The 12,641-nt window shown below is 43.2% G+C and overlaps 1 protein-coding gene across 1 annotated transcript in view; it reads left to right on the top strand.

The window, feature by feature from the left end:
- Window positions 1-1,293: 1,293 nt before the first annotated feature.
- LOC110530143 (solute carrier family 25 member 36-A) overlaps window positions 1,294-12,641 on the top strand; it is a 29,708-nt gene continuing 18,360 nt past the window's right edge. The window contains exons 1-3 of the mRNA XM_021612989.2: window positions 1,294-1,751; window positions 5,047-5,211; window positions 12,271-12,348. Coding sequence (XP_021468664.1) covers window positions 1,711-1,751; window positions 5,047-5,211; window positions 12,271-12,348 — 284 coding nt within the window. The 5' untranslated portion in view covers window positions 1,294-1,710. The remainder of the gene's footprint in view (window positions 1,752-5,046; window positions 5,212-12,270; window positions 12,349-12,641) is intronic.

The following is a 12,641-nucleotide window of genomic DNA, read 5'->3' on the forward strand; positions in this document are numbered from 1 at the left end:
ACAAAAAGACTGAACGACTGGGTCGCGTCCATAGGCACCTATAGACTCGACCCAGTCGTTTTGTTCGGTACCTATAGACTCGACCCAGTCGTAGGTTGTAAATGTTTCATTGTCATTCTAGCTGGCAAAGGTTCTTATCCCTTGCTTGCCAGCTAGCCAACTACGGCTAATTTACAGTCACGTCAAACAGTGCAGCCAGAATAACAACTGTAGTTGTATTTGCATTTTTATGCTGTTTTGTAGTGACATTTATTGTGACTTCCATAACAATGAGCTAATGATGCGCGATTTCGCCTGAAATAGAACATGTGCTCACTCGTCAGGACACTTGTTCAGAGGAGCTAGCCTACAACACAGCTAACACAATCACTTCAAATTGAAGCTGGAAAGACCGCAAACTACAGTAGCTGCACTTCGTTTAGTTGTACCTTTTTTCAATTCGCATTTATTTGTATATATCCACAAAAATGATGCAAACTGATTCATGAGTTCGACTGGCTGAGAAACGCTGCCTGCCTGTCTCTCGTCCCGACTCGCTCATTACTATGGGACAGCTGGAGATGGAAATTGAATATTGAAACAATGTTGCAAATGTCGGAGAGACAGACAGCAAGGTTTCTACAAATTATGTTTTCTTGATAAGTGCGTGAATTAGACAATGTTCCTGTCCTGCTAAGTATTCAAAATATAACTAGTACTTTTGGGTGTCAGGGAAAATGTAAAGAGTAAAAAGTACATTATTTTGTTTAGGAATGTAGTGGCGTAAAAGTAAAAATCGTCAATAATATAAATAGTAAAGTAAAGTACATATACCCCCAAAAAACGATGTAAGTAGTACTTTATACCCCTGGATTTAGCTGGTGGTAACGTGTGGAATAGACACCGACTGGAATGCGGTTTAATCAGCGTTCAGTATTCGGGATTAGACCCACCCGTTGCCTAATTAAAAATAACAAATTAACAACAACAAATTAATTCATGCAATGTGCATATGACATCATGTTCATAGGTTAAACACCGGCAAAGATTTTGAATAGACATATATGACCACATGTCATATCCTCATAACCATTACTTGTTAAAAAAATAAGTTAATTTAGTTATTTATACATGTGGGACCTAAAACTGCCCCTTTTTATATAGGGTGCTGCAGCTGATCATGTGAAAGATTGTATAAAGGTTTCATGTGAAATTTGCGTGATCGGGCGGAGAAATTGACGTAATAAGGCAAACTGTCCAATAGCGGACGCTGTTTTGCAGCCTATATGATTCTACAGTAGTTATATACTAGGGATATGACCTATCGCCTCTCACTGCAGCGGTGAACAGTTGAGAAACGAAAGCTAGGGGGACTGTTGCAAAAAAGCGATTGATAGAAGCAAGAATACATAAAACAATCTTCCTTTTGAATTTCTCTTCTTTTGTAGTATAACGCTCTACAAATTCAAATAAGGTCTGTTCAAAGAGGGGATTGCTCGAAACGAAGATAAGGGTTTGTGTAGCACGCAAGTTGACTAGCTGTCTAGCTAACGTTGCTACGGCAAAACTGAATCACCGTTCTAACTGTTACTGATTTGATAATCGACGTCGCTGATTTATCGACGTGCGCAAGTCGTCTTCGAAATCGGGGTGGTCGACCGTTCGCCATCCAACCCTGTCTTCCCTCTTGACGCAGTCCGAAGAGTGTACTGGTTCAGAGAATGCTAAAGAATGAGTCAAAGGGATACCTTGGTTCATTTGTTTGCCGGAGGGTGAGTAGCTATTATTTGCTGGGAATAAAGTTAGCTAGGCTACACAACATTTCGTGACTGACTTTTATAGTCAAAATTAGCTTGCATGGCTATCTTGGTGAAAATAACACCAATTTATTTCCAACATTGCCATTTTCCTAGGCGCGCGTGCATGTTACATTAGCAACTGCACTACCCGACCCATCCTCAGGCAGCAACTAGCCAGTTGCAGTATCAAAGTAGGTACCACGGTCTAGCTAGTTAGGCGCTGGCCACTGCTATTGTAGCCTAGTGTCAACACATCAGAGACATTGCAGTAGTGTCCGATGTTGACTTTTATCACACACGACAATTATTTCATTTGACAGAACAGGTTGACACCCACGCATCACACTCCTCCACAGTGGTCGTGGTTTGCCCTGACAGATGAGAAGGCTCGTGAATGAAACATCCATGGCGCACGAGCCTTTGTTTTTCTCGAGCAGCGGTTGACCGATTAGCTATAGCTATGTCGCCGAACAGCATGATTACATTTCCTGACACATTTATTTAGCATTTTATTACTGCGACAAAACACCTGTATAAAACACACATTTGTAAAGACGGAGAATATGCCCAGGCCTACAGGATTCGTACACTGTATCAACTGCTACCACACCATTCCATAGACTGGAGAAAAAGGTCAGGTCAAAACAGGGTTGTAATCATTAATCCGAACAGGAATAATGATGATTGCACTATAATGATTACATTATTCCAAACAGTTGGAACGTTTTACAACTAAAACGAGAGTTTTCTATTGGACAAATTCAGGTAGGTCCCTCCCCGTTTCGTTCCGTCTGCTTCCGTTTAAAAAACGTTTTGCAACTAAATTTGCGCAATGAATACGCCCCTAGGTAGGCTACAATATGTTAATTTGACTGACACACACGGTAGGCTATAAGTAAAACTCAACGCCACGATGTAATTCACATCAGCGGAGTTGAGCGGTGACTAGTGTGGGCGGACTTGGGCTCCGACCTCACATAAAATGTAGTTGTTTTTAATCGACAACTAAGGATTTCAGCACCCCCAAAATAGCCCGCAATTATATTGCACATTCATTGTACTGCTCGACTCCATTGTGAAGTTGTTTTACTTGGTTAAGGATAGTCTAGTTATGCATGTCAGTGAAAATATTGAGGAACAGTATTCTCCGTGAATTCTATTTCTAGCACGCACATAGAACAAAACGGGTCTCGTTTGATTTGGGCAGAAGTCTCCCAGTGTTTATTTCAAGTGTCATTCTCATTGTCTAAAATAAAACTGTAAGAATGTCTCAATTGTAAACGTTGTCAACATACTACCTGCGTGTTTCCGTTCCTGTAGTGTATATTATTGGAGACATATGTGTCACTAATTTTCTAGCTTTGCTACATTGTAGTAGACCTTTACATTCAATACATCATGCTGACACAGGGGAAGTTGAAAGGGTACAAGGGCACCTGTCTGTAGTCTAGGCTGTGGAAAATTGACTTGTTATTTGTGTTGATTCCATGTCAGACTGCTCCAAGTAAATTGAGATTGTAGATTTCACCAATGTGCTTAGGGGCATTGAAACATGACCCGTTGGTTATTAGAGCCATTCTCGCAATTGGACACTAAATATGCCTACTTATCACGGCAAATCTAATTCTAGTATGGTTTTAGGCGCAGGTCTTTGGATGACACATTCAGAGGAAGACAAGATGCTGCTTGATTCCATTGTAGTGCCAGAATAGTTTTCTTCATTTCCTCTTTCTTTCTTAGCTTTGTTTTCCCCTTTTTATGTTGTTTACTTTGTCTGTCAGCCTCTTCTTTTCTTTCAGGCACTCTGCAAACTTTTAAAATGTCAGCATGTAAGGCCTGCCAAACCAGAACATTTTGTATCTCCTTTATTGGGCTATGAAAACGCAATGTTATGGGCACAAGTTGTGACAAAGTTACTTCAGCGAGAAGCAAATAAATACAGTCCCCTTGATATTTCTCACAACAGGGCTCAAGGCCTGTGCATGTTAACTCTTACTGCCTGTTGTACACACACACACACACACACACACACACACACACACACACACACACACACACACACACACACACACACACACACACACACACACACACACACACACACACACACAGCAGCAGCAGCATGGAACAGCCTTCTGAATCTAGGCCAAAGGTCGCTCTTGCCTGTATGTGGGTTAGTCTGACAGAGCTCAGCCTGTAGCAGCCAGTCAGCACTCACCATGCATGATACTCACATTCAGTAAACCTAACCTACAGATTATATACACAATGGTGACTATTTTCAGGAACCATTCCACTATAGTTGTGCCTTGTAGTGCGCATTCTACACAGCCCTGAGCCCATGTTGAGGTTCATTTTACGAATATTATTTGAAAGAGGAGCTGGGAAAGCCTGTAACCTAGCAAACACAGGAGGGGGGGGCAGACAGACAGACCATGTCAAGGTGTTACAGGCAAAAGGGCCAGCACCTCAGTTTGCACATTGTCACAGACAAGTTAGTCCAGTTCAAAGTCTCCCAGGCAGTGGGTTGGCCCCTGGCCACAACGGTTAGAGACTATTTACAGTTGCACGTTTTTATGTTAAACTCAAGCTGAATGTGTGTCAATAGGCTGAACCTGACCCAGATCCAGCTGCTGCTAGCATTGAAAATCAGCTGGTTGTTTCCAGAAATACCAGGTCTAGATGTGGGTGGTTCTTACTCTACTTCTCCACTGCGTTGTTGGCCCCAATAAAATCGGAGTTGAATAATCCACCATTCACTTTAGGAGATTTTATGCCCGTCTTAGTATCACAAAGCTTCACAACGTTAAAAAAAGCAACAAACTAGAATATAGCTGTTTGTTTGGTAGCACTTTCAATTACAGCACAGAATAAAGTAGTTAGGCCTATAACATGGTAAAGTAGTTAGGCCTATAACTTGGTAATAAAGTAGTTAGGCCTATAACTTGGTAATAAAGTAGTTAGGCCTATAACTTGGTAATAAAGTAGTTAGGCCTATAACTTGGTAATAAAGTAGTTAGGCCTATAACTTGGTAATAAAGTAGTTAGGCCTATAACTTGGTAATAAAGTAGTTAGGCCTATAACTTGGTAATAAAGTAGTTAGGCCTATAACTTGGTAATAAAGTAGTTAGGCCTATAACATGGTAATAAAGTAGTTAGGCCTATAACATGGTAATGAAGTAAAGTTTAGCACAGTATTTACTGTACCTTTGGCTATTCTGACCTGCCCATCTTCCTCCCCTACTCTTTCTCTCTCTCCCCATCTAGGTGTGGGGGCACAGTGGGTGCTATTCTGACTTGTCCGCTGGAAGTAGTGAAGACCAGACTCCAGTCCTCTCATGTCACCTTTTACATCTCTGAGGTGCAGCTCACCACCGTTAACGGGGCCAGTGTGGCCCGCATGGCCCCCCCGGGACCCTTGCACTGCCTCAAGTAAGTTCACCAACACACAGGGGTCACAGAGAACGTCCTACACATTATGTGAGTTTACAGGGTTTGGTGGGTCAGTTCTATTTTCATTTCAGTTCCAGACTATTCAGGTGATGAACTGAAATGTTTGCACTTACCACAGAGAATACACAGTCTACTCAGTGAGGTTGGAGTCAATTCTTTGAAGTTGAGTTCAGTTCCAGTCTATTCTTGGGATGAGTGGGTGTTTATGGACATTGCACAAACAAAAACCATGTGGGTCGAATTCCGACCCAAAACGTTCACGTGTAACCTGATAAACTCTGTTGACATCAGTGCAGGGTTTCCGTGACCCCAACATTTATTGTCAATCTGATCTCTTATCAATTCAATTAATCAATTGAAAACTCACAACGGAATGGAGTTAAAATAGAAATCATCCTAACCCTTGTACCAGCAACTGGCAAACCAACAGCAGACCTTCCTCCATCATCAAACGGATCACCGACCCTCTCGGGAAGAGTTTATATCTGGCTGTTTACCTGTCAAGGTCACCTACAGTATCATACCTGCCCTTTAATACCATTACCGAACACCCTATGACTCAAAGATGAGTTACTGTAGACGGGAGTGTTACCAGACAGAAACATGTTTCAACTTCTCCTTTTTCATGGTTACGGAGCGGCCATCTTTTATTGTCCACAAAGGTCGTTAATGAAAGAGCCTACTTTACCCAGTCTAATTTTTTTTATTAATCTAGGAGATTCCTTCCCTGCTTTCATCATACTATGTTATGACTGAATCTTCACTTGCATTCAGCATTTTGATCGCAGGAATATGGATCTTCCTTACAGTGTCCGACATTAACGATGCCCCGGGACCAGTAAGAACATGTCGGGCCAGTGGATCTTGTCGGTGCATTTTTGCATTCTAGTTCAACATTTACCTACTCTGTCGCAGTCTACGACTACAGTCGTGCTTTTTGTATTTGAGCAATACGATTGGCCGTTCGTTCAAGCACCACGTTCCCGAGCACTCAAGCTGTACAGAAGCTAATGCGTTCACACAGCACACTCGAGCTGTCCAGAGCAAAAAGACTAGCCCATCAATCAACTCGCTGAGCTTATTATTTTTTTTAAGGAAAGTGATTTACAAAATGAATTGTGAACATACTAGCAATATGCTGGCTACTGTTGATTGTCTGCAAAGAGAAAGTTACAAAAATACACTTTAGCATTAGTCTTGGCTAGCCTACTGTAGCCAGGTCGCTATCTCTTTTGGAACGCAGTTCTCTTAAAGGGGCAGCGTCCTATTTTTAGATAAAATAAAAATATTTTCAAAATGGCATATTTTACAAACAAAAATGAATACAATGCAATTCTAAAGAATGGAGTAATGACTTTGCTAAATTATATTACACAGCTTTTTAATACATATAACCAAATGTTGCATGTTAATAGCTGCATATTGAGAGAAAGGATGCCAACCTGTATGATCCTAATTAAAACCACACCATGTCCGGGCCAGTAGAAATTCTGTTTGGGCAAGTAGATTTATGGCCAGGCCAGTGAGAGAAAAAGTTTACGTTGGACCCTGCCCACACACAACCACATAGCGGGAATAGCTTCTAGACATTATTTTGGTAAAACACATCTCAGATTGGGGATTTAGCCTTGTTTTCATCATTTCCAATAAGGCAAAAATATCCCTTATCATATTGGACAAGAACAAGTTGTTCCATAGCATACTTAAATCTGCCTCTCGCTCACTTGTAAAAATAGGAGAACAGAAGGGGGAGAGGCTTAGTGTGGTTCTGTTTTGGTTTGCTTATACCGACAGCTGTTAACATGCCCTCATCTCAAATATTCCCCACCGAGGGGCCTGGAGGCACAACCTGTTTCACAACTGGCGTTATGAAGGGAGCATACAGTAAGTGAGGGGTAATGGAGGCTTGAGCGTATTATGGCCCAGTATTTTTAGATAGACCTTGTAGTTGTATGGGAATACAGTGCATTCGGAAAGTATTCAGACATCATGACATTTTCTAGATTTTGTTACATTACAGCCTTATTCTAAAATGGATTGAAGTTTTTTCCCCTCATCAATCTACACACAAAACCCCATAATAACAAAGCAAAAACAGTTTTTTTGAAATGTTTGTAAATGTATTAAAAATGGAAATTCAGACCCTTTACTCAGTACTTTTTGAAGCACCTTTGGCAGTGATTACAGCCTCGAGTCTTCTTGGGTATGACGCTACAAGCTTGGCACACCTGTATTTAGGGAGTTTCACCCATTTCTTCTCTGCAGATCCTCTTAAGCTCTGTCAGGTTGGATGAGGAGCGTTGCTGCACAGCTATTTTCTGGTCTCTCCAGAGATGTTCGATTGGCTTTAAGTCCGGACTCTGGCTGGGCCACTTAAGGACATTCAGAGACTTGTCCCGAAGCCACCCCTGCATTGTCTTGGCTGTGTGCTTAGGGTCATTGTCCTGTTGGAAGGTGAACTTTTGCCCCAATCTGAGAACCTGCTCCAGAGTGCTCAGGACTTCATCAAGTATCTCTCTGTACTTTGCTCTGTTCATCTTTGCCTCTATCCGGTCTAGTCTCCTAGTGTCTGCCACCGAAAAACATCCCCACAGCATGATGCTGCCACAAATGCTTCACCGTAGGGATGGTGGCAGGTTTTCTCCAGACGTGACGCTTGGCATTCAGACCAAACAGTTCAATCCTGGTTTCAGGGTTGGGAGTCCCATAGGACGGCGCACAATTGGCCCAGCGTCTTCCGGGTAAGCCAGTGTAGGCCGTCATTGTAACTGACTTGCCTAGTTAAATAAAACAATCATCAGACCAGAGAATCAAACTCCAAGGGGGCTGTCATGTGCCTTTTTAACTGAGGAGTGGCATCCGTCTGGCTACACTACCAGAAAGGCCTGATTTGATGGAGTGCTGCAGAGATGGGTGTCCTTCTGGAAGGTTCTCCCATCTCCACAGAGGAACTCTGGAGCTTTGTCAGAGTGACCATCAGGTTCTTGGTCACCTCCCTGACCAAAGCTCTTCTCCTCCGATTGCTCAGTTTGGCCGGGTGGCCAGCTCTAGGAAGACTCTTGGTTTAAAACTTCTTCCATTTGAGATTGATGGAGGCCACTGTGTTCTTAGGGACCTTCAATGCTGCAGAAATATTTTGGTACCCTTCTCCAGATCTGTGCCTCGACACAATCCTGTCTTGGTGCACTACGGACGATTCCTTCGACCTCATGGCTGACACGCACTGTCAACTGTGGGACCTTATATAGACAGGTGTGTACCTTTTTCAAATCATGTTCAATCAATTGAAATTACCACAAGTTGTAGAAACATCTCAAGGATGATCAATGGAAACAGGATGCACCTGAGCTCAATTTCGAGTCTCATAGCAAAGGGTCTGAATACTTACGTAAATAAGGCATTTGTTTTTTAATTTGAATATATTTGCAAAAAATGTCTATTGTGTGTAGACAGATAGAAAATGTATCCATTTTAGAATAAGGCGGTAACGTAACCGTGGAATAAAGGAAGGGGTCTGAATACTTTCTGAATCAACTGTATTTGTGGGTCTCAATGAAATACTGTAACGGTCGTCGTATGCGAAGGTGTGGACCAAAGCGCAGCGTGGTAAATGTTCACGTTATTTTTATTTAAACTGAACACAAAACAAAATAACAAAGAGAATGAACAAAAAACGAAACAGTCCTGTCAGGTGCAGAAACACAACTACTACCCACAAAACCCATGTGGGAAAAAAGCTGCCTAAGTATGGTTCTCAATCAGAGACAACGATAGACAGCTGCCTCTGATTGAGAACCACACCCGGCCAAACAACAAAGAAATACAAAACATAGAAAATGAACATAGAATGCCCACCCTACTCACACCCTGGCCTAACCAAAATAGAGAATAAAAGCCTCTTTATGGCCAGGGCGTGTGTCATGGGGGACTAGGTGTGTGAGGGAAGAATCAGGCGCAGAGAGTTCCACAGGAAGAAGTGCACTTTAATATGGCACCAAAAAGCAATGCCCACAATACAGGGCGCGAAAAATATGGACCAACCCAAAACACAGGGTACCAGGTCCGGAGCACGAACACACCTATCAACACAAACACGTAACACAAGAATAATCCCGCACAAAACAAGGGCGGGTATACTAGCTTTAAATAAGGAAGCCCATCAGGCAAACACAAATAGACACAGGTGCAACTAATAAGACAAAACAAACAGAAAAGGAAAAAGGGATCGGTGGCGGCTAGTAGGCCGGTGACGACGACCGCCGAGCACCGCCTGAACAGGCAGGGGAGCCAACTTCTAGTAGGCCGGTGACGACGACCGCCGAGCACCGCCTGAACAGGCAGGGGAGCCAACTTCCGCGGAAGTCGTGACAGCGTCACAAATACATTGTCAGAGAATCACGTGGCAGTTATCTTTTCAAGGAAATTAAATATTACACTAGTTTAGCACAGTGTCTGTAAATAAATATTGATAAAGATGTGAGTCGAGGTGCAAAACATAAAAAATAAAAAATCCTAATTGAAAAGAAAAAGGCACAACGTGCACACATGGGTTAGGTGTCTATGATGAGCGAGCGTTGCGCCTTTTCATTTTCAGGAAATATTGATTTCCCATTTATTTGTCTCTGCCTGCAAATCGTCTTCTTAAAGGCAGGCTATATCCTATATGCAAAACGTAGCTCAAGGGAAGTGCAAGTGTCTGCTGTCATCATTCTTGCTGCTTCAAGTTCAGAAGCTATATGTGCAAGATCATGTGCGCGTGTGTGGTCTCAATTAAATAGAGTAGGCTATATCCTACGCGTGGACGAAGAGGCATGGGACAGTTATCTTTTCAAGGAAATGTACTTCCTAAATATGTTTGGGCTATAGTTGACTACATTGCCTAGAAATAATAATTGATCACCCAGAATTGTCTTGGTGTGAAAAAATCAAACGTAGCTCAAGAGAAATTGCAAGTCTCTTAAACCCCTTTGAGTCGATTTCTGCGGCCCCGCTGAATTCTAATTGGCGTAATAAAATCCGCCTGTTTAAGTTAGAGATTGCATTTTGGATGAGTCTCAAACGATCGCATCCGCCGATGTTGCCCTTCCGCATCTGCGGTGAAAGGTGGCAGAGCTACAGCAGTGTTTTGTCGGACCATGAGACATCCTTTAGCGCCCGAACGGTTTTGCCCAACAAAATATTATGACACCTCTATTCGCTGATATAGCCCAGTAATACCGACAGCCTAATATAATTGGCCACGAGAATTCCTGGTAATTTAACCTATTTCTATGGTTATTTTTGCTCATTTTGATGTTGCCTACAGGGCACAAAATTACTTGGGACTATGGCTGCCAAGTGAGCTGCGTCACAGGTGCCTTAAATAACATTGCGGGACTGCGATTGGGTTCGCGACCAGTTCTTGCGGTAGCGGGTCGGAGTCGGACAGAAAGCCAGCGGGTGCGGTATGGAAAGCTGCGGGCGGGAGCTGCGGCCCAGACCTCTAGCTGGAGGCTTGGTTCCGTCTTATCACAGCTCCGCTGCAGTGTTCTTGGACCTGCTTCTCTCCCGTCTTTCCCTCAGTCAACCTCCATGCTTCCGCCCTCGGGAAGCACTAGCTGAAACCCAACACCACCACTAGGCAGCACAGGGAGAAAAACCCTGCCGAAGTGGGTCACCAGCGTACGCAGCGCTGGCCAAATGAGCTGAGCTCTGTGGCTGCGTAGATATGAGGGAAGACGCTGGAAGTCTTCTAGGACTGTGTTCACAGTTGAATCGAGTGTCCTTAATCCTTGATATAAGGCTATTTCAAAGCAGTGCGCGTGTGCTATCTCGGTGGAGTAGGTTAATAGTGGAATAACCTTGGCTTGAATTCAGGCTAGTGATTCCTAGGGTGTAGGGTAGCAGCGATGTCAGGAAATGGGGTAACATTTTGTCATGGAGCTCATACACTGAGTGGACAAAACATGACACAGACTATCCAGGTAAAAGCTCTGATCCCTTATTGATGTCACTTGTTTAATTCTCTTTAAATCAGTGTAGATGAAGGGCGGGAGACAGGTTAAAGAAGGACTTTTAAGCCTCTTTTAGAGACATGGATTGTGTGTGTGTGTGCCATTCAGAGGGTGAATGGGCAAGGCAAAAGATTTAAGTGCCTTTGAACATGGTATGATAGTAGGTGCCTGGTGCACCGGTTTGAGTGTGTCAAGAACTGCAAAGCTGCTGGGGTTTTCATGCTCAACAGTTTCCCGTGCGTCTCAAAAATGGTCCACCACCCAAAGGACATCCAGCCGACTTGACACAACTGTGGGAAGCATTGGAGTCAACATGGGCCAGCATCCCTGTGGAACGATTTCCATGCCCTGACGAATTGAGGCTGTTCTGAGGGCGAAAGGAAGGTGTTCATGTTTTATACACTCAGTGTATAGGCTAATGACACTATAAACACAGCATGAGCACAATCCTCAGCCATTACCATGTTACATAGAGCAGCTACTCGCACTGCGTGCCCTCACAATGTCATGCTGTCTCCATTGGAGGCCTGCCATCTATCTTCACTGTTTGGCAAGCCGCCTAATGCTACTCTTATCGCTCGTCGCCGATGACACAGCGTTACGTATCAGGTATATTGCCCTGTAGTACATTTCCTCTCGTTTTAAATCCCCATAATGTCCCAATGTCACACTCCCACAGACGAATGCTGAGATGCGTCATCTAATCGACTGCGTCATCAGTTCTATTGACCCGCTTTTACACGTTTTTGGTTCCTTCCATTTGTGACTAATATTGTAATCCACAGATGCGTTTATGGTCCATTTCCTGATGCTGTGTGTTATTGTAAAATGGGACATAAATGCATCGGTATATTAGTTCAGATTTTAGGCAAAGGCCGATGTGCTATGGCCATGGCAGTCTGATTATACACATTGGCACTAGCCCACGACTGGAGCACTGTCTTGAAATCCATATTTTCTTATGTTTCAGCATAATGAATAATTAGCTCTTTGATTTAGCACTATGCTAACTGACAACGCCCCTCTCTACTCCCTCCCTCTACAGGTTGATACTGGAAAAGGAGGGACCCCGCTCGCTTTTCAGAGGGCTAGGGCCCAACCTGGTGGGTGTGGCTCCTTCCAGGTATGACCTCACTTGTGCAATAATTATCCGTCCTGTTGTGGCTTCTGCTGCTATTTTCTGTCTTTCTTGTGCAGGCTACTTCATGGAGCTTTTTTTTCTGGCAACTGCAGATTTCAACGTGGGTGGCCATGTAGATTTGATATTCTATTCAGCTGGAAAACAGAGATAATTACGTTCGTCTTTGGTTTCCCATCATTTGACCTCTGCTTCAGAATCCCTTTTTTGTTTTAAACCACAACCCCCATCGGAGGACAAGATGATTACCACAACTTACATTATTTTTCATTACACCA

The sequence above is a fragment of the Oncorhynchus mykiss genome, chromosome 8 (genome assembly GCF_013265735.2).
Source record: "Oncorhynchus mykiss isolate Arlee chromosome 8, USDA_OmykA_1.1, whole genome shotgun sequence".
In the NCBI taxonomy this organism is placed as follows: Eukaryota; Metazoa; Chordata; class Actinopteri; order Salmoniformes; family Salmonidae; genus Oncorhynchus; species Oncorhynchus mykiss.